Source organism: Abrus precatorius, unplaced genomic scaffold, assembly GCF_003935025.1.
Source record: "Abrus precatorius isolate BTA unplaced genomic scaffold, Abrus_2018 Scaffold4, whole genome shotgun sequence".
NCBI lineage: Eukaryota > Viridiplantae > Streptophyta > Magnoliopsida > Fabales > Fabaceae > Abrus > Abrus precatorius.
In genome coordinates this window covers 19,244,191-19,270,964 of record NW_020874384.1, presented here as the reverse complement: position 1 = coordinate 19,270,964, position 26,774 = coordinate 19,244,191, and the positions used below count along the sequence as shown (strand labels likewise).

General features: G+C 30.4%; 2 protein-coding genes across 3 annotated transcripts; both read right to left on the bottom strand.

Annotated features, from left to right (window-relative positions):
* Positions 1 to 8,390: 8,390 nt before the first annotated feature.
* Positions 8,391 to 15,691, bottom strand: LOC113864353 (uroporphyrinogen-III synthase, chloroplastic). The gene is made up of 9 exons (XM_027497963.1): positions 15,418 to 15,691; positions 13,920 to 14,007; positions 12,561 to 12,627; positions 11,908 to 12,026; positions 10,869 to 10,961; positions 10,697 to 10,752; positions 10,208 to 10,293; positions 9,737 to 9,868; positions 8,391 to 9,006 (listed from the first exon to the last, which is right to left on the bottom strand). Exons 1-9 carry the CDS (start codon positions 15,625 to 15,627, stop codon positions 8,952 to 8,954), a joined length of 906 nt encoding a protein of 301 aa, XP_027353764.1. The 5' UTR covers positions 15,628 to 15,691; the 3' UTR covers positions 8,391 to 8,951.
* Positions 15,692 to 18,516: 2,825 nt separating this feature from the next.
* Positions 18,517 to 23,098, bottom strand: LOC113864350 (polyadenylate-binding protein RBP47C-like). 2 transcript variants are annotated; one of them, XM_027497958.1, is made up of 6 exons: positions 22,582 to 23,098; positions 20,748 to 21,213; positions 20,218 to 20,273; positions 20,005 to 20,135; positions 19,811 to 19,907; positions 18,517 to 18,937 (listed from the first exon to the last, which is right to left on the bottom strand). In XM_027497958.1, exons 1-6 carry the CDS (start codon positions 22,933 to 22,935, stop codon positions 18,776 to 18,778), a joined length of 1,266 nt encoding a protein of 421 aa, XP_027353759.1. In that variant the 5' UTR covers positions 22,936 to 23,098; the 3' UTR covers positions 18,517 to 18,775. The 2 variants fall into 2 exon arrangements, with proteins under 2 accessions (XP_027353759.1, XP_027353758.1); XM_027497957.1 differs by having other exon boundaries at positions 18,517 to 18,940; positions 22,582 to 23,096.
* Positions 23,099 to 26,774: the final 3,676 nt, after the last annotated feature.

The window sequence follows — 26,774 nt, the reverse complement described above, 5'->3', positions numbered from 1 at the left end:
AGTCGTTATCATACACTAATTAAATGTTTATTTGACGTGCTAACAAGCACCAAACATAAAATAGCTGAATTGTTTAGAACATAACTATTTTTTTTTGCATAACATGAAGAAATGGAATCGCAGATGAAACGGCAAATAGATGATGATGGGTGGGTAAGAAGAAAAAGCTTGTGTTTCAGACAATAAGGGTTATCCACCCCTTCATGTCACCATCCAAAAACCACGTGACGGTGACTCCAAATCACGACCTGAACGTATCTTTCTTTTTAATTTCAAGAAAAGGAGATTAATTATTGCTAATTGTAATTTAACATGGAAGCTAATCTTCGTGGAAGGAGCATGTCATCTCTTTAAAGTCCTTGAAAGCACCCTTTGTCTTCTGATAATGTAATTTTAACTTTTCAGTTGTCATACAACTTTCCATCAAATTAGATCGGATAATTAAGCTTTACTTTATTCGCTATAATATTGTCGAACCGTTGAGTAATCGAATTTATTAGTTATACTAATTCTCAACCCAATTATATTAATTAAATAAGCATTTTTCAATAATCAATTCAATTTATAGGAATCTAACTAATTTACTTGTATTATTATATAGTTTAATTATTAAATATAATTTGATCCATCTATTTGTTGTATAGAAAAATGTTAATAAAACACTTTTTGAAACATTATATAAAATTTTATTTTTAAAAAGTAAAAACAATTATTTTTGTAAAAAAATATTTTAATATAAAAAACTCACCAGTTAAAAAATAAATATTTAAAAGAGTCTTCTCTTATTATAAATTAGAGATTGACGTACACCCAAATCAAGTAATTGAAGAATGCCGTATTGATTCAATTGAATTTAGTGTTTTTAAATTCGAAACCCGTCGGGTAAGCAGTTTGAACAACATAAATAATTCAGATTTAAAATTAAATTGATATGATTCAAATTTAGCAAATTTTAAATAAAATTGAACCGTCCTTAATTAGTATTGATTAAGCAGAATATTTAACATTAAGTTAATAAATAAATTCTCACAATGTTAACCATTAAGTCAGAATTATATACATGTTAGATATCATGTTTACGTCTTTCTCTATATAATATTGTTATAAATATTTGTTTTTATTAATTCAATGATTAGATTAGAAATTCTCATTAAATAAACCTAGTTTATAAACTTTATATAATTTAAAAATAATGTTAAAATGTCATCAACTAACTTTATTTATATATATACAATACCTTTAAAATATTAAGAAAATGTTAACTTAAGTTTTGGAATTGAGTTTAAATAACTAATAACAGTAAATTTTTATTAAAAATAAATAATTATTTCACTTTTATCACTTTAATTCAATCTTAAAAGTTAAAATTAATAAAAATCCGAAAATATAAAAAAAATTTAACTATAAAATTAGATTATTATAAATGCTTAATTTATCTAAAATTTGATAATATCGCGATATTCAATAGCTAATTTTTTAAAATTTATATTTATTAAATGATTTTATTATCATAAATTCTTTGTATTGATTGATACTTGTTTATTAAAAAAATGATTTATTATTTTAAAAATACAATAAATATTTTTTAATACTATAAATAAACTTTTAAGACTAATGTTAACAATAGATTATAATTAATGTTGTGATGAAATACATACATACAATAGATTATAAAATTGCTAAAATATTAAATATTATTTTTGGTAACAAATAACTATAATTACAGATTATCTAAAAGGGTATGTTGGATGGGTGCAGCAGTGCAGGGGCGTGTAATTGTTCTATGTAACATTTGTAGAAACAATTATCATACATTAGAAGATTATGGCCAAGAAAAAGAATGACAAGAAAAATGAAACAGCCCATTCCACGATGGAAGAAGATTGTTGAAGATAAACTTTGTAGCTGCAGACCAGCAAAACACCCCTCCATACTCAATTGTCTAAATTTAGTCTGACAAGTTGGAGTCGTGAATTCCATAAATAAATAATGATTATATTTTCAGAAATTTCAATATTTATATTATAAATAGAGTTTAATACACTTTCAAAACCTAACTTAAATGAGGAAATTTGTCTAAATTTTATATAAAAAAATAAAAAAATATTTTGACCATATTTTTAATTAGTAAAGTATTTAACACCTCCTCATTTCCAAAATCAAACATGTGATACATGGAATTTGTAAGATTAAACTTTTGTGAGAAATGCAGTATTAATAATATATATTCTTTGAAACTATATTAGAAATAGACCAAGTTTAATTTATTCTCACAAACTAATTTATTCAGACCGTATTTTTAATTAATATAAAATTTCTCAACATTTTAAATATCACATGAACAAATGCCTAATTCAGTTAAATTACTAACTTTTTAAAAATGTAATACAAGTAAATAATTCCATATCGATTTCTCATTTGTTTAATTTATAATTCTTTCATGTAAATAATGCTATTAATTAAATAAATATTGCATGGCATGAAAGTATTTCATTTTAAGTACATTAAAAATATAAATCAATTTTAAAGATAAAAAGGTATATAAAATTATAAAAATTTATTTATTTTTTAAAAATATAAAACATTTTAAAACTATAATATATATATGTAGACACACATATTTATAGTTAATATAAAATTATATAATTTTCTAAATAATGACACGGGCTATTATACTAAGAGACCATTCTAATAAATTATACTTTAATTAATATTGTGAAACTAATTTTAAAATAAATAAACTTTGAAATTTAAAGAGAAATGAAAAATTTATCATAAAAACTATAAAATTAATTGATTTGAAATTCTATCTCTTCACTTCTTCGTTGTACCTATGATCTTTCTCTTTTATTAGTCTTATTTTTTCCTCCTTCTCTCTTAAATGAGGTTATTTTAGTTAAAACATAATACAAATTTATATCAATTAATGATTTTTTAAAGAGTGTTCTAGTTTTGAAATGAAGGGAATATTGTTTTTCTTCCTCATTTTCACCGTTGAACCAAAGTCTCAACCATACACTAATTTTCTTAAAAATAATCAAATACTGCATACTAATGAGTTACATGATCAAAGTTGTGAACACGAAAGAAAGAAAATACCATTAAAAGGGGGAAAGTTACTTAAATAAACAATTACTGCATATTAAAAAAAGTGAGACTCATGTACATGCATTTCTGAAATTAAAAGGATATATAAAAGTACTCTAAGGCGTGTACATTTAACCCTTTCAATAAGCCATACCTAGTGGGAAACAATATGGCATTAGAGTAATTTATTGTAATCATATATTGTTGCTTTCAGTTCACGCGACAATGGAGGTTGCCGCATTGATCTATTGTAGTATACTATTGAAAAGAGCTTCGTACCTAATAATGATATCACTGACTGCAGGACAGAAAACAAGATCTCGTAGAATACATTTGCAATGAGAAGCAAAGCCATGCCTCTGTATCATGCCATCTTTTGTACATAGAAAATATATTTTTTCTAGTAAAACAAACTATTCACAGAAGCTATCTTTCAACTATTTAAGATGAGATGAAAGTGACATGCTCTTTTCAACTCTTTATTGTTACTTCTTTTCTTTTATCTCTTTCTATCACATTAACAATTTTACCTTAAATTTCTCTTTTTCACTTTTCATCTCTCTCGTATACAAAAAGTTATACTCAGAAGTTGTGCATATACAATTTCTCCTCTTAATAAATGCAACATACTACATATACATATGCTATAAAAAGCCATGCTCCCCCCCCCCCCCCCCCCCTTTTTTAATATATGTATGTATGAGTGTGATTTTATGTATTTTTTCTTGATAAAACAATTACATATCATTCTAAACATATTTGGTCAAGCCCTGTAACTAAACCAGATCCAAGAAGCCATGCATTTCTGTATAAAATTTATTAGAAGGCGAAGCTTATTATTTGGAATGAGTAAAATTTTCTAGTTGCCGATAATGCCATTTTTATTGCCAACTATATATTATTGGCCCCATTCTACTTGTATTATGTTTACTCATGACATTTGTATAACAAATTTTCATAATAATTTCGACAAATTCACCTTTTTTGTAATCAGTTGTCTTTACGTTTTCTATACATTGCAAAGTTTTATATGCGATTTCATCGAGCTTAACACAAGAACAGTTTAAGGCGGGTCACCGAACTCAACTCAATTAAATTAGATGGAGACATTGTACAATTATACATAATTGTGTGAATAATACTATTTTTTTTTCTTGGTCAAAGATTTTGTGCGAATTGGTTATAGTTGAGGCACAAAATAAGAAAAAAAGTTAAGACGAAATAAAGGTTGTGCCCTGCCCTGTGAGATTGAGGGACACCATATATAGGTCACATACATAATCATGTATTGGAAATACAAGTCTGGTTCTGTTGAAGCCAATAATTCACCGACACTGTTCGTTATATGACAGTTTCATGGAAGAAGACTCGTGAAAGTTTCCACTTTGTGCTTGAAAGCATAACCAGAATCCATACACAGGAGCAATGTCCTGTTATTTCCTTTACACGAATAATACATACTCAGACCCACTAACGTCACTACTTTTCTTTCATCTTTGCGGAACCTCTGACACTACAAAACCCACGATTGTCTGTGTCTAATCACGTAACATTAATTCAGCATGCATCAACAAGTAACAGTTTTAATATTGATTTTCCTAAATTGTAGAACATTACACGGGATAAAAGTTATATATAGAAAACTTTTATAAAAAATATAATATTTAATAATATTAATGTATTTCTAATTTTTAATAAAAATTTATCATATATGAGTTTTTATCATATGCAATGTTTCACGAATTAAACAAATTATTTTAATATTTGATCAGCGTTTAATTCATTTAGTATTAATCTTGGGCCTTGAATGTATGTGAAACAATGAAAATAATTCACCAAATCATAAGTTTTACAATGCCAAAATGCTGGAAGGGGTTTGCCAGTACTTTTTGACCTTTGTACGAAGTGATTCCAACTTGTCCTTGGCAGTGGTTATTGGTGAACATGTTGATGGTACCCTAGTAGAAAATGTTATACGCTTAAGAGGGTCTAGGAAGAAAAGAAAACAAGAATGATAGATGATGTAATTGATATAAATAGAAAATGTTAAACAAATATTAACACCTAAGTATTTAAAATTTTAAAAAATGTTACATATTTCATAAGGATTACTAAAATACCAATAATAACCACCGAAGATGTGAAACAATTAAATGAAATTGTTCCAGCTTAGTATTTTATCTTGAATTGAGTTTAAGTGAATGTTTTCACTCTCTCACGCACGCATAAACAGTAAAAGATGTGCTACTCCTAATGGTCTGTGATCCACAAATAAAGGGAATCATTTTACTTTTCACTTTTAAAGCTTTTCAGTGCGAGCGACTCGTTTGATGATGAAGTAGAGTTGGATTGTCGTGCTCCAAATGCACCTGTCCTCATCACTCTTATCCACGGTTCTCATGTCACCTTCTCTATGCTTTTCTATTATTACTATTATTATTATATTCTCAAGTTGTAGTGCCTTTTCAGTTTCATAACCAAATCATGCGTGTGTACCGTTTTGTTAGCCAAATAGTACATGCACGCATCCATCGACTCATCATCTTTCCTTGATCACGTGGTAAGGGTTTGCATTAGAAATTTTGCTTGATGGTGGTGGCGGTTCACTGTGATGGATGGTCATCACAGATAGATAATGGATAAAACTTCAACATAGTTCCTTAAGTATTTCAAATATTTTTATTAATCAAAATTAAAATTTTAGCGTAATAAAAGTTAATTACGAGGTTAACATTGATATTTTATTTAAAATTTTAACTAGAAATACCAAAAATAATTAAATCTTAACTTTTGTCCTTGGTAAAAGAACAAAATGGTGGAGAGGGGTCCGAGTGGTCGTACCCATTGTACGTCAATTGCCATGAGTTTCCGAGTCTTCCATTAGATTCTTCTGCTAGGTTGATAAGGGAAACAGGAATACTGAAACTTTCTGTAACCACTGATAAAAGTTAAAAAGCAGCTATATCCTAGAAACCACATCTTTTTCTATTCTTACTTTTGTTTTGTGGCTGCAATAAGCTTTGTCTTGTCCCCTGCCAAAAAAAATCAATTCTGAAATTCACCGTCACTGTTAAAGGGGTAATCTTTTTGATGATCAATTAGAAAGTAAATAGTATAATAGCAAGCAAGAAGAATAAAATTTTGTTGTGGTTTTCAAGAATTGGTAATGGGTAGTGAATGAAGAAATCATCTGGCTTTCTCAAACAATGTTTGTCTTCAATGTCTTGTAATTACAAGACATGACACAGAGTTAATGTAGTTTGACAGGTTACCTCCCGCTTGCTACAGAAGCAAAAGAAATGTAGGATAGGGGCCGATAAAAAGTATAACCAAAATAGTGGACCTTCCCTTTGAGTTCTGATAAAAAACAGCTCAACAAACACATAACCCGGAAGTTGCATCCACCATATATAGATCAATAGTAATGGTGTTGAATAAAGGGTAATAATAATGCCACACATTAAACAGGAACAAAACTTGGTCGTTTGTGCTGATAGCAATTAATCCACACCACTTGTCAGCATGTATATACCTTTACCTTGAATATTGCCGGTTCTTGCTAGGGAAAGGACAAAATAAAACGCAAAAACAAAAGTTTGTCATCATTTTAAAAAACATTAATTTTTACATCGTTATATGATGATAATCTACCCCTCCCCACTCTATTGTTTGTCTGGGGACTTAAAAATTGCAAAAGCAGGATGGAACCTCAAGGGAAGAATTTCACTGCTTTCAATCCAGTAAACATTTAGCCATTCATTTTATTTAAATATTATATTTATTAATGTTTTAATAAAGTAAATTAAATATTTGATGGTCTTAATTTTATTCAGTGGTCCATTCACTGGAGAGGATCTTCTTCCTTGCAAAAGGCTATCATTTAGCACAAATTGGCTTGTTTCTTCAGGCGAATGAGTTTGTGTAAGTTTGAATTTTCCGTTAAAATAGAACCTAATAGACGCAATAAAATTGCGTTGACCAATGTTTAATTATAAAAAATGCATTTACCTCATATATTTATTAGGTACATTGCCTACGATTTTAACATGAGGTGTGGCCTAATAAACGACCAGAATTACCATGAAAGTAAAACTTGCTAGCAGCACATTTGAAAAAGAACTGTGAAATACTTGCGGCCAAGGCCACTACCAGATACTATGCGGTAATTATCACATACACTGAAAGTACGAAAATATCTCATGAGAGGTCAAAAAGAAAAAAAAAATAGAGACTAAAATTAAATTTGGCTATTTTATGAGAACTAAAAATATATTTAACCTAAAACTATTTTATTTCTCTAGAAACTCCTAGACTTTTTGTCATACTTTCGTTTACATCTATACTATGTTGGTGATGGAGAGTTGAAACTAGTCTAATTAGATTGATTTGATGAAATTCGTAAAAACAGAAGATATGTTTAACTTTTATTAATCATTTTTTTAACTTCAAGTTCAATATTTTTCTTATCCCACTTATCTAAATTGCCTTTGATCGAACACGAATTAGGCCAATGTATTTAAGTAAAAAAATTGTGAACTTAAGACATGCTTTTGCTTTCATTTTACAATCCAAAAAAAAAAAGAACGCAATTTTTTTAAACAGGACAAAACTCCTAATCGAGCTGGGTAGGTTTTGATAGGTCTAGTTGAAACTAAGATGTCAACCCCACATCTTCCTTATACTTCTTGGGTCTCCCAATTAACATTAAACTGTAATTTGGAGCCATCATCTCAAACTAAATGCAAGCCAAAAATAAAAGAATTAAAAATCAAATGAATTTGACCTGATAACATCCCCAACATATTCCAGAATCGAGACGGAAAATCATGTTCCATTTTAAATTTTTAACCAGCACAGATCTTCTATCACGTTCTCCTTAAACAAGTCAGATTTTAAACGAAAATATTAAGTACACTTTCAATTCTTCTATACAGTTTATACAAAATTTTAATCCTCAAAATAGTTTCTCCAATCAAATTTCTCAATTTTTCTAATTAAACATTGAATCCTTTAGTCAGTTTTTCGTTGAAAAAAAAAATCCTCAGTTTATTATACTTCTTTCACAAATAATTGTTATACCGCATAATTTCCGAATGTAGCGTAATATGAGCTGATCAATAATAATAATAAAAATTGATGTACAAGATTAAAATGAATATCAATGCATTATCCAATATTTTTGTATTTATATTAAATTATTTAATTCATTTTAATCTGATATGTCATTGCATTCTTTTAGATGCTCAGGTCAGTAACATATTATACTATATCTAAAAAATTTAAATAAAAATCGTGACATGTTAAATTTTCATTAATAATTAAATTATATCAAACTGATGTATAAGATTTAGCTCTAGTTGGAACAAAAGATTATTACAGAACCAAAATCATCCCCCACACCATGAGAGAGATTAAAGAAAATGCTAAAAGCCCAAACAAAATTATTTGCCTGACCCGGACAGAAAAAAAAAAAAAAAAAGGTCTCAGATCCCACACACTCAGTTACATTCTAAAACAGCGTCGTGTTTGAACGAAGGATATTAATGCTCTGGGTAGCTTTTCTTGACTATAAACTTTCATAAAAACATGAAAATCGTAATTCAATGTAAATAATCATTCTTAATTTCAAGTGCATCCACAATGTTTAGGACAAATTGAGTGCTCAATTAGTGATAGATGAAAATTTGGCATTGCTATTTACATGATGGAAACTATTTACCACTTTCTCATGATAGGCTCTTCAGTATTCCTAAAAATATTACTGAACAGCGAGTATATCCATCCATGATGCCAAATCATTATACTAATCTTAGTGCATGTGAAACAGCTGAAAACATCTCCAGGTTGCAATAAAAGGCAGAGGATTACTTCAACAATTCATCATAGGATCCTAATGCTTCAATAATGCTTTCTACCCAGCTGTCAGAAGAGGGTTGTCAAAAACAGATGATGTTAGCAGAATTTTATAGCAGTCTAAGTTAGTAAAATAAACGAAATTAGTCCTGAAATCAAGAGTATTGCTCCCTGAAATTACCATCTAACAGTCGTTTAATTTACTAACATTAGTACATCACTAAATGATGGTATTTCAGTTCATGAAATTACAAAATAAAGACTAAACAGTAATGACATTTTTTAATTTCAGAGTCCAAATTAATGAATGAATGCAAATTTTGATGCTAATTTAATATATTACTCCAATCTAAATAGCAATAAGATATCAAAGTTAACTAGATCAACATTGATGAAGAGCAAAAAATACATTTTCACACAAAATCACCGCAATATTTTAGGATGAATTACAAAATTGTCAGTTTATATTTTTGTCAGGACTTTTGTAAAAAAAAAATAAATAAATAAAAATTTAAGAATAATATGTTGTCAAATAGGAGAGGAGACTAGCATGTGTAATTAATTTAATTGCTATAATAAAAAAAATGAAAAATACAATACAACAAAATTAAATTAAAAGGCCAATAAACTTCTTTCAATATTTTTCTAAAAATATGTTAAGAAATGAGAGACTATCATGTAAACCTTTTCCATGTGACCAGATAGATATAGAGCAGCCTAATGGATACTTTATTAAGAGAAATTTAAAGAGAAAAATCCCAAAAAAGCATTTCTAAAAACGGGGAATTTTTATTACCCTTCAAGGCCTGGTTGTGCTGGGTAGTACACATTTGTGAAGCCTAAACTTCTTGCCATTGCAGCAGTTGTCTCACCAATGCATGCAATGGAATTGCTCCACTCTGAATCTGAAAGAAGAATCTTCCAAGCACTGTTCGGCAGATTGCATGAACTAAGTAAAATGTCTCAAAAATAACAAGTAAATGCTAAATAATATAGAACTTCCTAAGAAAATATTCTACCTATTTCTACAGCACAAATAAGAAGATAAAGCAACTTTTCCGTGATTCATACAATATCAGGAGTCACTAGGACACGTGATAAACAAAGGGAGAAAAACAGCATCCCACTTAAACAGTATGAAACAATTTAAATGAAATGAAATGTCAAATCCAAATATAATTTAACCCCCATTAGATTTGAAACAGATAAGAAATTATTTGAAAATTAAACAGGAGAAAAAAAGAGGAAGAAGAAAAAATATATTCACCGAATTGCAGATGGTGAAGCTACGGTAACAACAGGAGCAGCAAGTGCTTGCTTTAGAACCACATGGTCAACATGTTGAACTGGAACCTGACAAATAAGTCAGAATTAAAGGCAGCAATGAATCTCTCAGAGATAGATACTATACATAGCCCAGTGTAGAATTTGTTCCAAGTTCAAGAAATGGTTGATAGTAAGAGGACTATTGTAAGAAAAACCAATATTAATCTAAAATTTTCAGAAATAACAATAAAACATAAGCCTTTGTAAATAGCTAGAGGAATATTGTAAGAAAATGACACAATTCCATGCTTTTGTAATCTTTTTGTCCAAAACACAAAATGGCACATGTACAAAATACATTCTAGCAGAAGACCGTGAAACAGATTACCGGGAAATTACCATTGAATATTAGAACAAGTTAGACTAATCATATGAAACACAAAAAGAATATGCAGTGGTTGAAAAGAGAAGCGTAGTTAAAACACTTTACCGTTGTATATGTATTCATCCTAGTAACCTCAAATCCACGATTTGAAAGCCCTTCCTCTGGTTTTATAAATATCACACAGACAATTAGCATATCATTGCCTTTAAATTTAGTAATTAAAATTAAAATTTAAAAATAGTGATTATTTATTAAAGGAACAAGATAACTCATGTACCAATCTCCTTGCTAGCTTTTGCAGAAGCAGGATACAGAACTGTGCATTTATTTCCAACCTTAGGAAGCTCTGTAGCCAAAACCTTTCCTGTTGCTGAAAATTATCAAATCCATAATAAGCTTCATTTTCAGATGTTAAAGAGCTTTAAAAGCTTTAAATTACAATGATGATGCAAAAGAACAAGCTTCAATTCCATCTATTTATAATTATATAAAACCTACTGTTTAGTTAAACTCAGTTCATTTTCTCCAAAGTAAAATGCATGTAATTACTTGGGATGGCACCTGCACTACCGTGCAAGGTGGGGGCGAGAAGTGCCTCCCCATTCTCATTCCCCAATTCACAATGGGTTATCCATGAGGTCCCCAACATTGTGAAAATAATATAAGCAAAAGATTTGAAAAAATTAAAAAAAAAGGGTATTCAACAAATTTAAACATCTTTTAAAAAATTTTAAATTGTAAAAATATAAACTAATACACTAAATTATGTTCAAGAAAAGACTAAAAATATGCTTATATATTAATTATTAAGGAAAATTTTAAAATATAAAATCATTTATATGTGTATGTACATGTATATAAAATTGAAGTTAATTTTATTACTTTCAATCTATAGAGGAGACCCTCACAAGGCACAGTATGATCCTCATTCCAATCCCTAAATCTATTTGAGGGGATTTTTTCCTCCCCATCCTAATCCCCACAAAATAAATAAATAAACTCAAACTCGGGGTCCTAAATAGGGTAGTCCCTTCAGGTATCCTAAGCCAATGCGGAGAATTTTCATCCCTAGCAGTTAAACCAATCATGCACAGAAGTAACGTAATATTTAAAGTAAAGCAAAGTGCCAGTACCCCCTATCTAGGTGCATATCTTGGAACTATTACTGTTATGGCATATTGTTCTTGAATAGCCCAAAATATTTGTAAGACTCAGGTTATTACTTTATATTTCTTTAGTCAATCATCCATCAAGGAAAAGAAACGAAATAGGGGACAGTACCATGCAAGAACCATTTAAAGTGCACACATGGATACCTTTCGATGGTGTAAAAGCAATATCAAGTGATTGGCTTAACGACTGTGAAGCTTCCTTGAAAATGCTTGCAGTGCCTGCCCCAACAACGCCTACTTTGACATGAGGCATCCCCGAAGCTCTAGGGACAACAATCAAGACTAAGATAATCATTTGTTAGAAAATATAAAGTTCTCACAAAAATCTTACAAATTGCACAGACAAAAAACAGTATGTAAGAACAAAACACGAGGAATGCTAGTTTTTTATACCATTGCATCTAATGAACTATAAAATGTATCAACTTTGTCATATTTACAGACCAAAATGATAAAAAGCTTTCAAATCTCTGACAAATTTACAGATGCAGCTTCGACAACTGGGCGCAATTAGGATTCTAGATCACAAAAAATTGGATAACATGTTGCATGATAAAAGATATTTCAAGTATTCTGCCCAAATGACAATACCATAATTAAAGAAAAATGACAATGACCCAAAATATAGTTTGGAGGGAAAAATGAGGTTTCCATAAATTTTCAAAATCATTTGATAGTAACTAAAAGTTACTTCTTCCTAAATGTTTCACTTCAATTCAAAATAAAATTTTTAAAAATAATTCATCTAAAATAAATTATACTTGAGCAATTGTGCACAACAAGCTCTAAAACCTTACCTCCATGCTTCTAGAAAGACTGAACCTGCCTCAGGCGAAGTTATGACAACCCAATCAAATGCATTATCTGCACATATCAAGGACCGTGGGAAGAAATGAATCAACGAAAAATGATGACATGCTCGTAAGAAAGTCATTGACTGCATGACATGTGTTGTCATGTGTATCAAAGATGATACCTAAGATAGAATATATGCAAAATTGAAAATAAATTTAATTTGACAAAACCATCTGACATTCATAAATACCAAATTTCACCATACTACTTAGATTCTAGATAATGCATCCATATAAAGGCACCAGAACCCAATTTCTTACAGATCATATCATGAACTATCAGCTGACTTTAAATCAATGTAACAAATAAAATCAATGACAGCTCTACATTAGGCCAAATTCAACACAGCCTATTGATATACAATTTTTACAAATTAGTCTAGCCAAATAAAACCAAATTGACATTAAATAATGTGAACATGATCTGCAACTCTAGCACGACATCTATTCATAAAAACAAGCTAGAAAGATTAAATAGAAGATGAAAATCTTTCTCAAAGAAGAAAATTAAATAGAAGGATTAAACATGATCTGCATCTCTAGCTTGGCATCTATTCTTAAAAAAAGGCTAGAAAGGTTAAATAGAAGAAAATCTTTCGTGAAGAAGTTCAGATGAACACTTCCAATATAACAGTGGGGTATGAGACAATATAAGCATCATCATGGCACAGATGCCAACAAAACCCATGAAAATTGAATGAAAGACTACATTTGAAGTTATAGGAAATCAATGGCACAGTAATTTGTACCATCAATTTTACATTAGAAATATCACCACCTAAAATGCATGCATATGACAAGGACACGGGATAGAGCATATTTTGAAATTATAGGACAAAGACACTGTTATGTTGCAATGTATAAAATCAAGAACAAAACTCTTAAATCAAAAGAATGCGGTAAAAATGAGCATACACCATTATCGACATAATAAAATGCTATAATTCCAATTATTGTGTGGTGATATTATCAATTGTACTGACATAAGAGTTTAAAACAAAAAGGAAAAAAGTGTAAAAATGCAACTAAAAGTATTCAAAATGTCCAACATGGATACTGGTCCAACACCACACATAATGCCGTTGTCTTGAAGTGTCTATGGTTCCTTGGTTACCACTGCATCCTTCTTCACATTAATCACACATAAATTTTATTCTAAGAACTGGCCTAATAAAAGATAATCAATTCACATATAAGTATCTTTACTGGACAAAAAACACGTGACTCAAACCTTGCAAAATATTAAGACCAAAAATCAAAATATTTAAATTTTCATTGACATAGTCTTTCACTAAAACTTACCACTTAATACAGATGGAAGCCTGTCTAAATCAGGTCCCCGCGTGTGCTCAATGAGTGGAAGCTCCAAACAATTGATTTCATGTTTAGCCTACATTCAACATTGAAATTACCAGAATAGCTTAAGTACATGTGGTTAGTCAAACCTCATGTCTACCACAAAGCTCACATGGGCCAGCTTATAGCTGAAGTCATCATTTGAGGATCCTTTTCATTTTATTGACATGACCTGGGCTATAAACCTAATTAATAATCTTAGAGCTGATTTTAGTTACTTCAGAAGGAAAAAGAAAACAAGCTCTTGTTGATTATATTGTTTAAAGCAACACAATATATATATATATATATATATATATAACACACTTAGTGCATGGACTATATTGCAGCGGGTTCTGGTAAAACCTCATCTTTTCTGTTCACTGGGGGAAGTTGGGAGAATTTCTGTGTCAGCCTGTCAGGTTCTCAATGGTAGAAGATAGAAAAATAAAGAAAATAAATACAGCATGTGCCACATCAATTTGGATCATACAATGATTTGATCACGGCATGATACAGCCACCCTGATGTAACTTCAATTTAATATGAATAGAGTACAGACTCGGTAAGATAATCGGGGACAAAAGTAAACATTGGAACGATAAAATAAAAATGAGCGTTTTATTTCTTGAATTTAAAAATGGATGATGAAAGAAACAAACTTACTGAAGTAGTTACATGAAAAAAAGAGCATGTAAAATTGACGTCTTTCATGTAAGAAAGGAAAACGATGAAAAGCAACAGTAAGTGTTCCTCAACTAACTGAAGCTCCTAGACCGTTTAAGAAGATTTGTGAAGGATGAAGGAAATGCCAAACCATCAAAAATAGAAGGTGCTACTTTTGCATAAACTAATAGATCAAGAATCAGTTGCTGCTCGGTCATATAAAAGCTTCAGACAGGAGAATGTTAAGTCGACTGTCTTCAACGGATCCCTAAACGCATCTAAATTTGAACAGCCTATTGTGATCTAAACAGATGACATTAAATTTGCTACGTAAAATATATTGATCTTTGCAAATTATGAACATGGAAATTTAGCAATCTAAACCATTGTGTGAACATTTCCCTTTACAGTTAATAATTAATACTTTCTTGTTTGAACAGAAACATGGTTTAAAGATATAATAAAATAGTAATAAGCTACAGAAACTCTGAAAAATAAAAAAAGGAAAGCAAAATCAATAAAAGCATTGCATATTCACATTCATTTCAACCTTTAATCAAACACCTATACGACGGAATGGCGTTCAGTTCCTAGAATCACGTAAAATACACACTCCGAACAAGTGAGAGATGGAAAACGACAAAAAAAGGGTCAAGATTGCGGGAAAAAACAGCAGAGAAATGAGAACGAGCATAAGAAAACACGTCAAAACTAACTAGTTCGAGTTTGAGCCTCTAAGATCAAGCACATAGCAATGCAGTGAAAACGAATCGTCCAAGTGAAAAGGTTGAGTGAGTACCAGAGCGGTGATAAGCTTGGCGTTCTTGCCGCGTTCTCTGGTGACAACCACTTTAGGCTTGAAATTAGAAGTGGAAGAGGAAGTGGACGTGGAAACGGAGTCGGTGGCGGAAGCGGTGGCGGTTCGTTGAAGACGGAGAAAGATTCGGCGGTGTAGTGGAAGAGGCGAAGTTGCAGAAGAAGGAAGAGGAGAGACAGAAACCTGGGCCATTGAAACGTGTTAGACAAAGGAACCTTGTTCTTGGTACAGCTGTTATCACATCATTTATAGGAATGGTAGTGCCCCGTTGCCCTTGCTTTATTTTATTATGAAATTACATGAAATATCTGCCGACAAAAACTTTTTAAATTAGATGATGATGATTAAGGTTGTTAAATAAGGATTATTATTTGTTGATATAATGACACGTGGCATAATCTAGTTGGAAGGTGTTGAAATGCTTGTTCACATTAATTGTATTTGGTGTGTGAGTCGTGGAATGGTAATGATGATTAACGGTGGGGATTTGCGTCCCAATTGCCCAACTCGACCCTAACTTGCTTGCGACGTGGATACCCTGATCTGTGCCCTACCCCCCAACAACACTACCGGGAGAAAATTCATATTTGATTTCATTTTATTAATCTATTTATTTGTTAGTACTAATTAACATTTTTTCTAATTCTACAAAATTTATAAAATCAGGTTTTTTTATATAAAAATAAATAGTAAACTATTAAATATACAATAAAAAATCTTATTCATGAACATAAAATATACTCTTAAACGATTAAGAGTATCTAAAAAAGCAAAATGATAACAGTACACAGAGTACCACTGAAAGAATTTAAAATATTTTTTATTAATTTTTTAATAAATGTAAACTTTTATTCAGTAAAAAAAATGTGCAAAACATCTTTGGACAAACATTTTTTTTTCTTTTATTTCCATGAGAGAGCATAGTTTTTTTAGTAGTTACTTTAACTTGCATAGAACGACGTTATTCTCGGTTTTAATTTTATGCAAAAGTCAATGGGTAGTTTTAGAACATTTATCATTAATTTTAGAAAAATCCAAAGCACCAAGTTTAAATATATTGTATTTCATATTAAAAATCTCTATCTTTTTTTCATTTTTTAACAAATACTCACATGCCATTCATCAGCATGACTCTTTTAATCAGCTTTTTCATTTCTGCACTGCGCAATTACATTATTATTAGTTTCTTCTTTTTTAAAATAAATTTTTAATTCCAATGTTTTGTTTGCTTAATTTTGTTGTCACTTTCAAAACCAAGAAGACAACTAATCAACTTTTCAAAAATCTTACTCTTCTCTGAAATAGAAAAATATAAAAATTGAAATGCAATATAATTGAAATTACTATTGACGAAGACAAAAGTTAATTATTTTGAAATGAATAAAAAAAAAGGCTGAAAAGTATGGAAAATGGAGCCGCAACTTCGCATGATGCAGTCCCTTATACAATTGTTCTAAGACAATATTATATTGCTATGAATTAAAGAAAGCACAAACCTTTCCATATTGTAGGCTGGCTCCCATGTTATGATAATAATTAAAAAATTGCTTAAAGTGGAAAGAGCTAACATTGTTTTCCTTAAGATAGCAACCATCATAGATTCCATAATACTCTTAATATAGAAATCTCATTCTCTGCCCAACCTCAGTTCTCCCTGTGACTCGTCATTTGCTTTTCCATTTAGGAAACCAAACTGCCTGACAATATTAAAATTATAACAATTGTATATGTTCTATACGGACTGTCCAAAAATGAAAACTCCGTTGAGTTTAAATGTTTTTTTTGTGTGTGTTAAGTTTATAAAATATTAATAATTTCACATTTTAAAAATTAATGCATGTAAGTTGTTTTAAGAATAATGGTCCTTAGTCAAATTTATGTACACAGACAATTTGGAAGGTTACGAAAAGATGGAATGAATATTAGAAAAAAAGAGTTTTATATTAAAATAATTTTAAGTAATGATTCTATATGTTATGAACACTTTTAGCACGAACTTATTTTAAATAATAAATTAAAAAAAAGTAAACATCTACGGAAAAAAAAGGAGCCAATAGTATTGTGCAGCTTTTGTCAAAAACGAGATTTGTACTCTTCACCATTTTGCTCTTTAAATTATTAAAATAAGACTATAAGATCAATCGAAATTTAACCAAGCTATAAAAAAAATCACATATTCACACCAATTGAGTTTTAAGGATGTTTGAATGTAGAAAAATTAAGAAATAAGGAAGGAGGTGGTAAAAAAATAAAAAATTGGATGAGACAGAAAGAAAGGTGTTTTTTTTTTTTCCTTTTTTATAATTTAGTCCCACTAAAAAACCCAAACTTCTAAAGAAATGATCAAGACACAGAAAGAAATGATCAAGACAGAGGAGGGTGGATCCCATGGGCTGAGAATTTTTATTTATTTATTTAACATAAAGGTAATATAAAAAATATTTTTTTATTCATTTAGGTTTTTTTAAAAATATTTTTAATACAATTTAATAATTTTCTTTCACTTTTTTTATTCATTCAAATAAGTGGAAAGAATTATTTATTATTTCCTTTTATCTTATTTCAATCTATTCAAATATTAAATATTTTCTATTTTATTTTCATTTTATTTCTATCCGCTTATTTCTTTTTCTTCTATTTCATCTCACATCCAAACATTCCATAAATTAAATCAGATTAAAGCAAGATTAACCAGCCTTTGTGACAAAAATTACATTTTATGATTTTTTTTTCAAATTAAATTTACTCAGATGATTGAACCAACCTAAATCCATGATCACCCCAACCTCCCAGTTCAAAAATTATCATACTATCAATATGTTTTAGTGCGCTTTTTCACATAGATTGTTTAGACAATTCTCTGGCCATGAATCATAAAAAATATCGTGGTGCCAATTGCTCCATAGTAAAAAAAAAAAAAGCCAATACAAACTGGAATGGTAAATTATTTAAAGTGCCATGTAGCTTTCTCGGCAACTGATTTCAGCCAAAATCAAATTATACTATTTTAACCACGAATGCAATGCAATTGAAGTATTGGCACAGAAGAAACAAAAGGAGCCAAGGACCCTTGAAATGTGAAGCGCCAAAAACAATTAAAATGCAAGCAAGAGAGCAAACGCTAGCATACTTAATTATTCCAATAAACAAGTTTAAATCCTCATTACCCCTACGAGTCTAAACGAATGATTAAATTGAATTCCTATAGTGCTACCTCACGTTATCAAAATTCAACTCCACTCCACAATTAGGAGGGATTCTTCAGAATTCAACCGATGAAGCCAGTTACAAGAAGATAAGTTAATTCGCATGTGAGTACTACTCCTGCACTGCACTTCGTTCAACTTACTTGCTGTTGGTGTCCTCCATAAATGGGGTAGGCTCCATAAGCAGCAGCATATATGCTTGGGTCATGAGGAGGTGGCAAAGCATATCCATAACCATCATAAATAGGCCCCCCATAATACGCCCCACTCCAGGGATTGCTGAAATCCACTCTAAACTGCTACCATATGACGACATAGAATTTAATGTCAGACAGCACGTAGACAATCTGGAGTTCTAGCAGTTACTAGAAAGTTTCTATTTTTTGGGAGCAAACAAAGTAATGAAAAACGCAAGTTTTGTCCAAGACATTTTACTGTGAATATTAGTGTCACACTTATTCAAATATTTTTATTAAGAATACCCTTAGCTGTTAATCAAACTATTATTAAAGAAATTTTATAAATTTTAGCTATATTAAAGTAACAATACAATACACACTCCAATTTATTACTAGATCAATTTTTAATCGACAATAAACAGGACAAAGCTTTGAGCGTTGATCGTTAAAACAAAATAAATATTTTTAACAAATATTTTTCATATTTAAAATTATTAAATTGATAAAATATATTATATTCTCTTTCTCCAGTATCTACTATTAACAAAACTAGTAAAACAAATAATTTTTCTTCTTTTGGGTACAATCAATCTGAATTTGTTGACACATGATTAATCCCACGCCAGGTACGGAAACAGTGAAATACCGGCCAAAGATAACTATTGACGTTCGGAAATTTATTATTACAGTAAATTCATTTTAACAATGTGATGACTGACAGCGTATAAAAGGCAATTTTACATCTTATAATAACTCTAGTTCTACTAATTTAAAAATAAATATATTTGATGTTATTATGCTTTACTGATTTTAGTAGTGAGGATACCAAATAGAACAATTTTAAAATGGGGTTTGGAAAAAGCTAGTCATCAAGAAATTAATTATATTAGGCGAGTCATTTGTCATTTAATGCAACTCGTTTCTGTAGATTTTATTAGACCTTATAAAATGGTGACGAGAATGTATGTCTCTGCATGTATGAGAGATTACCTGCTTATTTGCTGGATTGCGACCCCATGAAAGACGAACCGTTTGCTTGCCTATCGTTGTCCCATTTAGCTTCTGCAACGCCTCTTCAGCATTATTTCTGGAAAGATTGTTCAGAATGATGTAGTGGATACACTGAGATTAAAAACTATGTTATCTGAGAATATGCAAGCATTTGACAGGGCCAGATCTAGTACCTGTTTGCAAACTGTACAAAACCACATCCTTTTCCGGCAGGTATCTTAACAGAGACTATCTCACCATACTGAGAGAATGGCTGCCTAAGATCTTCAGCTGTAACATTAGGGTCAAGTCCTCCAACAAATATCTATAATGAATCATCCACAGAAAAATAGTGACCAATAGATTTTTTGGTTGATACAAACTAATAAAAAAGCTGAAAAGCGTACAGTTGTGTTTGTAGAATCAGTTTCAGATTGGCTGGTTATGCCATTTGACTGACCTCCTACACAAAGAAACAGACAAAATCAATATCCAACTATGAAAAACAAATGCAAAAGTTAAATTTGGGAGACAATTACCAAAAAAAAAAAATCTTAACGGCTCAAAAACTGCGATAAGGGAAAAAGAACGAATAAACAGATGAAGAGTTCTCTAAAACAGGTACTTGCCTACTCAAGAACAAAAACCATCATGCCACACACCAATCGATAAAATGAAAAGTCATATGTTGTTATTTCAAGCAAAATTCATCTAAAAAGACATGGCATCCCATGTCATGCATACAGTTTATACGAGCAATAAAAATGCAGTTCCAGAGTTTATCAGCAACAACATGACACAGAACAAGTGAAATTTGTGGATAAAAACCGTGTCGTAAAATGTTTTCTTTCAATTGCCTGTATAATATCCTTTTATTGTCTTCTTTTTAAAGAATATAATTTCAGATATTAGAAGCAAGTTATGTGATTTGGCGCACCTTGTTGATAGCCAGATGATTTCCTAGGAGTTGCAGCACCAATACGCATAGGCCTGCTAGAACAGTAAACACCATTCATTTCAGTCATAGCCTGGGACCTCTCACTATCATCGCCAAACCTGACGAAACCATAACCCTTTGAACGACCAGTGTTGGCATCAAAAACAACTTTTGCAGCTTTAACAGAAGGGTATCTATTAGAAAAAGTTTCATGCAACATGCTATCTGTAACATCTGCTGCTAAATCTCCTACAAAAATAGAAAGATCAGGAACATTATCTGAACGCTTGTCCCCTGTGCTAAATGTTGCCCAGTTCAGCCGGAAAGGTTGCTCTGTGTTAGGCATCAATATTCCAGCATAATTCTGCAAAACTTTCTCAGCGGTCCCATGTGAATAGAACTCCACAAATCCATAACCCTCTGATAGACCAGTCTGCTTATTGCGAATAACCTTAATTGAGGAAATCTGCAAAAAAAATTAATGATGGTAAGATGACCAGTCTTAAGCAATATGAAAATCTCAGGAACCATATTCCATCAAAACAAACTAAATGTGTGTTTAGATTTATGATGAATGGCATCAAATGCACGTCTATAACATAGAAGGTGCTCTTTCTTGTGTTGGAATTGACGCGCATTTATCTCACAGGAACGTAGATCCAAACACACCACGAGCTTTAAAAAACCAAATTATTTTTTTCATCAAACTCGAACAGTAGAGGAATAGCACTAAAGTCACCATTTTTAGTTAAAACTAGCTACCGGAAACAGCTATACCCGAAAATTTCACCACTTAAGCCCAAGTCATAAGGGCAAAAACCTCCACCTGCTCTTTAATCCTAAACTATTCATACTTAAAATGATACAAAGGCAAAATTTTATCACACCAAAGAGCACTGACTCGTGCAGACACACACTCAATCCCTCAGATTTCCCATCTATTTTAATTTAAATTGAATCAAGTGATGCCACACTGCCACCTAAATTGAATCAGAGCATGAAAAGTCAGAATATTAAATTTGGGAAGAACAGTTTGATTATGAACGATGCAGAAAATAAAACTGAAAAATTAGTTATCTTAATTGCTCAATTCAAGCTTAAAGTTAGATGAACGAAACTTATTTCTCTTACTTTTTTTGTAACAAAGGTAACACTCGGGACTTTAACATTTTATAACGTTATCCAAACCACCTAACCCGCTCACTACTAACCAATACTTATTTTTTAATATAACATTTTATCCCTATGTTTAACATTTCGAACACAATTTCAAGTATCACAAAACCAACTTATTTGATGGACTTCAAATATTTATTTTCCGAACTTCAGTTACCAAAGTTTAAAAAAAATTAGCCATAACTCATAAGGAAAAATGCTAAGGTTGGCATCCTCAATTCCCTTTCCATTCTTCAATCTTTAATTCCCAACCAATTAATCAAGAATTGATTTTCACATCATTCACCTTTTAATTACACAATTACCAAAGGAATATATATATCCCCTCCTTATGCATTGCTGAGGTACGTGGGCACAAGCTAAAGAAGAAGCATGCAGCCTCATACCACTATCATTATAACACAAACACGAATCCAGCTATCAAAACCACGTCTAACTTCAGCTCACAACAACATTGATCAGAACTCAACCTTCCTGAATAAAACTACACTTACAGATAAAATAACCCCCCAACAACAACAAATGAGAAGAAAAGAAAAGAGAAACGGAACAGTTTTTACGTTCAAGCAATCAATAAAAAAACCATCATAAAAAGGAACTACTATTACTGTGTGTTAACGTGTCTACATATATATATATATTGGAATGAAAATAGTACCTCGCCAGTGGAAGCGAAACAGCGGTGGAGATAGTTTTCGTCCATCCAATGATGCAAATCGCCGACCCAGATGGTTTTGTTCTCGGCGGTGGATCCCTGATGGTGAGGGTGAGACACGTGCGGCACCGGTTGCTGGTACTGGTGGTAAGCCATGTAGGGCTGCGGCGGCGGAGGCGGCGGCGCGTAATGTTGAGGCGGCAACATGTGATGCTGCATTACCATGGCGGCGGCGGGGTACTGCATCGGCATCCACTGCGGCGGCACTGGGAGTGGCTGCGGCGGTGTTTGCTGTTGTCGTTGCTGCTGCGAGTTCTGGTCCGCGGGTTGTGAATCAGGGCCGTTAGAAGATTGCATCTTCGCGTAGAATAATGGTTACGGCGCGTGGCTTTGCTGTTTTAGTCCGGAATAATGAAAGCTCAAACAGAAAAAATGAAAAAGAAAGGGAAAAGGAGAAAAGTTAGTTACGCGTGTGAGAGAGAAAGAGAAGGGATTGTGTTGAATCTGGATTTTGAGAGAGGTCGCGGCAAGGGTCTAAGGGGATGATTTATGATGAGGATGACGGATTCTTGGGTTGCCTTCGCGAACGCGGTTCTCGTTTCTACCGTTCGATTAGGTTTTCATATTCCATCTTAACCGTTGGATATTTTAATGAGGGATATGCATAACACTAGTAGCCTTCGCTTCCCTCTCTCTCCAGGATCCGCCGCCACCTCTTCCTTTTCTTCCCTCACTCCTCACTCTTTTCTATTTTTATTTTTATTTTTATTTTCTTTATTCCTTCCTCTGCGCACCCTGCCACTTTAACAGTTTCACTTTAACCTCGCGTTACTTTCTTTTTTTTTTTTACAGCGCTCAGTGAGTGACGCTGGAAGTTTACGTGGCAGTCAAAAATAATAACGAAATTGGAGATTGCCTAGGATTCAGATCTATATCATCAGCCCCCGTGTACTAGGAATTTCTCTATCTTTCTGCACAATTTTGTTGCTATATCATTTGCAGAAAATAATATATTGTTTTTTTTTTTACTAATCTTAATGTTTTTAACGTGTTAAATATATTTTTCGACATTTTATTTTAAAAAATATAAAATTACTCCATGTTAAAGTTAATATAAGAGCAAGGGACTGAGAAATATACTTGACCTGATAAAGAGCCCATTCCTAGTCCGTGAGTGGAAGGCCCTTGCCCCCTTGCACGGGATTTATGAATATATGTATTTTCAATTTCTACTCAAAAAATAATATAAACAGTCACTGTTAAAAAATAGCTTACTACCTATAAGAGATTACTTGTTGTAAACTTTTAAAATATGTTATTATATTATCGTCTTTAACTTTGTTTTAAAGCAAATTTGATGACGTTAGTTTATTTTCAATCCTATGTATGTGAAGTTTTGTTTACAACTTTAATATGAGCAAAATTTGCGGACAATTTTTTTTTTTTAAATGTTACGTAACGTTAACGTTTGATTAATTAGATCAATTAATGGATTGGGATGAAAATGAAGTGATAAGAAGAATGAGAATGATAACAACTGCAAGTATATTTAATTGTGATCATCAAAATCTAATACTAGTTTTATTCTATTTTTTTTTCTTTTTAAGGTAAGGCAAGGAGTCTCACACAGTGCAGGCAGGGGAAGGTGAAAAAAAAAAAAGGGACTATATTGGGGGAACTTTAACCTTTGCGCTCTTATTAGGTTGTCCCAAATAGATACTAGACTAATTTTACGTAGTGGGATAATAATTACATTTTAAAATGGAGGAATTACAAATTAGACGTTGTTAATCAACTCTCTTAAAGCAATGGTTATAAATTAATACGTAATATTTTTTATTAAAAACAAATACATTAAAATACATTAAAGTCAGTACATTTTTTAATATTTTTTAATAAAATATTTTTACTTTTGACTCTTTAATCAGTACTTTTATCATATTCTTATTTTTGAAAAAAAATTAATATAATTATTTCCTATTTTAAATTAATTGACCTTGAAGATTTTTGTACACAAATTTAAAAAAAGAATAAATATTTTAATTAGTAAAATGATTTTATCATGTCATTCTTATTATTCATTCTTATTTGTTGAAAGATTGACTCGCACAGTATTAACAAATTGTTACATTCGATATTTATTTGAGGTAAAATTAAAATAAAAAATAAAGTTTCGTTAATATCTTAAAATATCACTTAATTAATATCATATTTTGTTCACTAAAACTAACTTAATATAAAATTAAGGGAGTAATTTGAAAAAACCAAAAACGACTCGACTCAAGTTTGTTAAAATTTCAATGTATTAATAATTACTAAAAGAATTGTGGCCTCAAACCAAAACATTACTATAAAAAGAACGGACACGTCAACAAAGTCCTAAATCAACGTTTGACTACAACCCTTATTGAAGTCATGAATAAGAAACCATAACTCTGTCGAAGTAGTGAAAACTGAAACGTAACGATGATAATGAGTATATATTATCTCCCTCCATATTCGTATTTAGAAAAACACTTATATTTTAATTTATATTTGTGTGGTTGTAATCTTAAATTTAAATTTTTTATTCACTGAGTGCTTATACATACGGAATCAAACTCATTATTTCTTTTTTAAAAAAAAAAAAACCTCGTTCCTGTTATTTTAATTAAATCAAACGTATTTTTTTATTATATATTTATCTGATAAATTAATAAAATAAAAATGTTAGTTTTTTTTAAAATATAATATAATTTTAATACTAATATTAACAATGAAAAATTATAAAAAGAGTATTTAGTAAAAACAAAAGACACGTGATTTAAACGAAAAAAAATTAAAGATGATTAATTTTTAATTTAAAACTTAAAAAAAAATTATTGAACATGAAAAAAAAATATTATGAGAATATTAATACAGCTGAGTAATATAATACTCGTATTCATAAATTTTTTAAAAAATTATCTAGTATATATACTTGAATTCATATTCATCAATACTCGAAGGATTAATGGTATGATTTTTTTTGCTTAGTATAATATAATATAATATTGGACCCATTATAAAATTATTGATAAAGTGATTTTGATACTCTTTTTATTACCCCCTTGTTTACAACATATATTGGAAAATTGATTGACAGGTTTTCGATTGACATGTATATAATATAATTAAGATTTAAAAAGGAATGAAGGAATATGTATCGTAATTCTTAAGTTTATTTTGGGCTCTCTTGTATCGCACTTAGCACAATGAACACGGACAAGACCATGATGACACATGTTATAGGTATCGATATTAAGTGTAAGTATGAACACGTGTAAGACCATAACACTTTACTTTATGAGTATAAAAATTGTTATAATTAAAAATATATATTTTAGCCTTTGTCTCGGTTAATAATTTGTTTAGAATATCATGACACTACTTTGTAATTAGTATTAGAGATGTTTAAAGCCAGCTTTAATAGTAAATTTAATATTTACAAGATTACAAATATTTGATTAGTATTGTAATTTTTTTGCAGATTTAATCTTTTAAAATCTTAGAATGTACAATTATTTATTAAAGTAAAATAATTAATTAATTTTTTTTAACATTTTTGCAATCACTAAAAAAATCAATCCATTTAAAGAATGTGTGAAAAATTTATAAAAAATACTTATAATTTATTTAAATTTTTGCACCTTATTGATTTTTACAAACCTTTTACTATATATATTATTTAAATAAGTCTTCTTTAAGTTTATTCTAACTAGTTTTATTATCAAAATGTACATAAAAAAGTTGTAATAACAAATTTATATTATATATCTAACCAGTGACTATAACTTTTTGTTTTAAAAGAGGTAAATTATAAAATATGAAGTTTTTTCTATTAAAAGTGTTTAATTATACTTAATAAAATAATATTATCTATTAAATAACCAATTTGTTGAAGTAATATATTATTAATAAATATTCTTTTAGAGGACTAAAATAAAAAATTTAGTGGCCTAGCTCTTGGACCCACCATGGCCTTAGTTACGGTAATTTGTAAAGACAAGAAGCTTCTTAATTATGGTTAGAAGTTAAAAAATTGAGATAAATCATTGAACTTGTAATATTTAATTAAGATATGACCTAATATTGGTTTATTAAACTCTAATAGGTCACGAGGTTAACATTAGCTTGAGTAATAAATAATGAGTTTTTTTTTTTTTTTTGTCAAGTCA

What these genes read in the sequence shown, in the direction of transcription:
- LOC113864353 (XM_027497963.1), bottom strand. Translation starts at nt 15,627, where the DNA reads ATGGCCCAGGTTTCTGTCTCTCCTCTTCCTTCTTCTGCAACTTCGCCT. An exon ending in AAAAGCTAGCAAGGAGATTG is followed by an intron (nt 10,753 to 10,868) that starts GTACATGAGTTA and finishes TTATAAAACCAG; the next exon opens with AGGAAGGGCTTTCAAATCGT. An exon ending in GCTTCACCATCTGCAATTCG is followed by an intron (nt 9,869 to 10,207) that starts GTGAATATATTT and finishes TCTGCCGAACAG; the next exon opens with TGCTTGGAAGATTCTTCTTT.
- LOC113864350 (XM_027497957.1), bottom strand. Translation starts at nt 22,935, where the DNA reads ATGCAATCTTCTAACGGCCCTGATTCACAACCCGCGGACCAGAACTCG. An exon ending in CTGATTCTACAAACACAACT is followed by an intron (nt 20,136 to 20,217) that starts GTACGCTTTTCA and finishes GATTCATTATAG; the next exon opens with ATATTTGTTGGAGGACTTGA. An exon ending in TTTGTACAGTTTGCAAACAG is followed by an intron (nt 19,908 to 20,004) that starts GTACTAGATCTG and finishes CAATCTTTCCAG; the next exon opens with AAATAATGCTGAAGAGGCGT.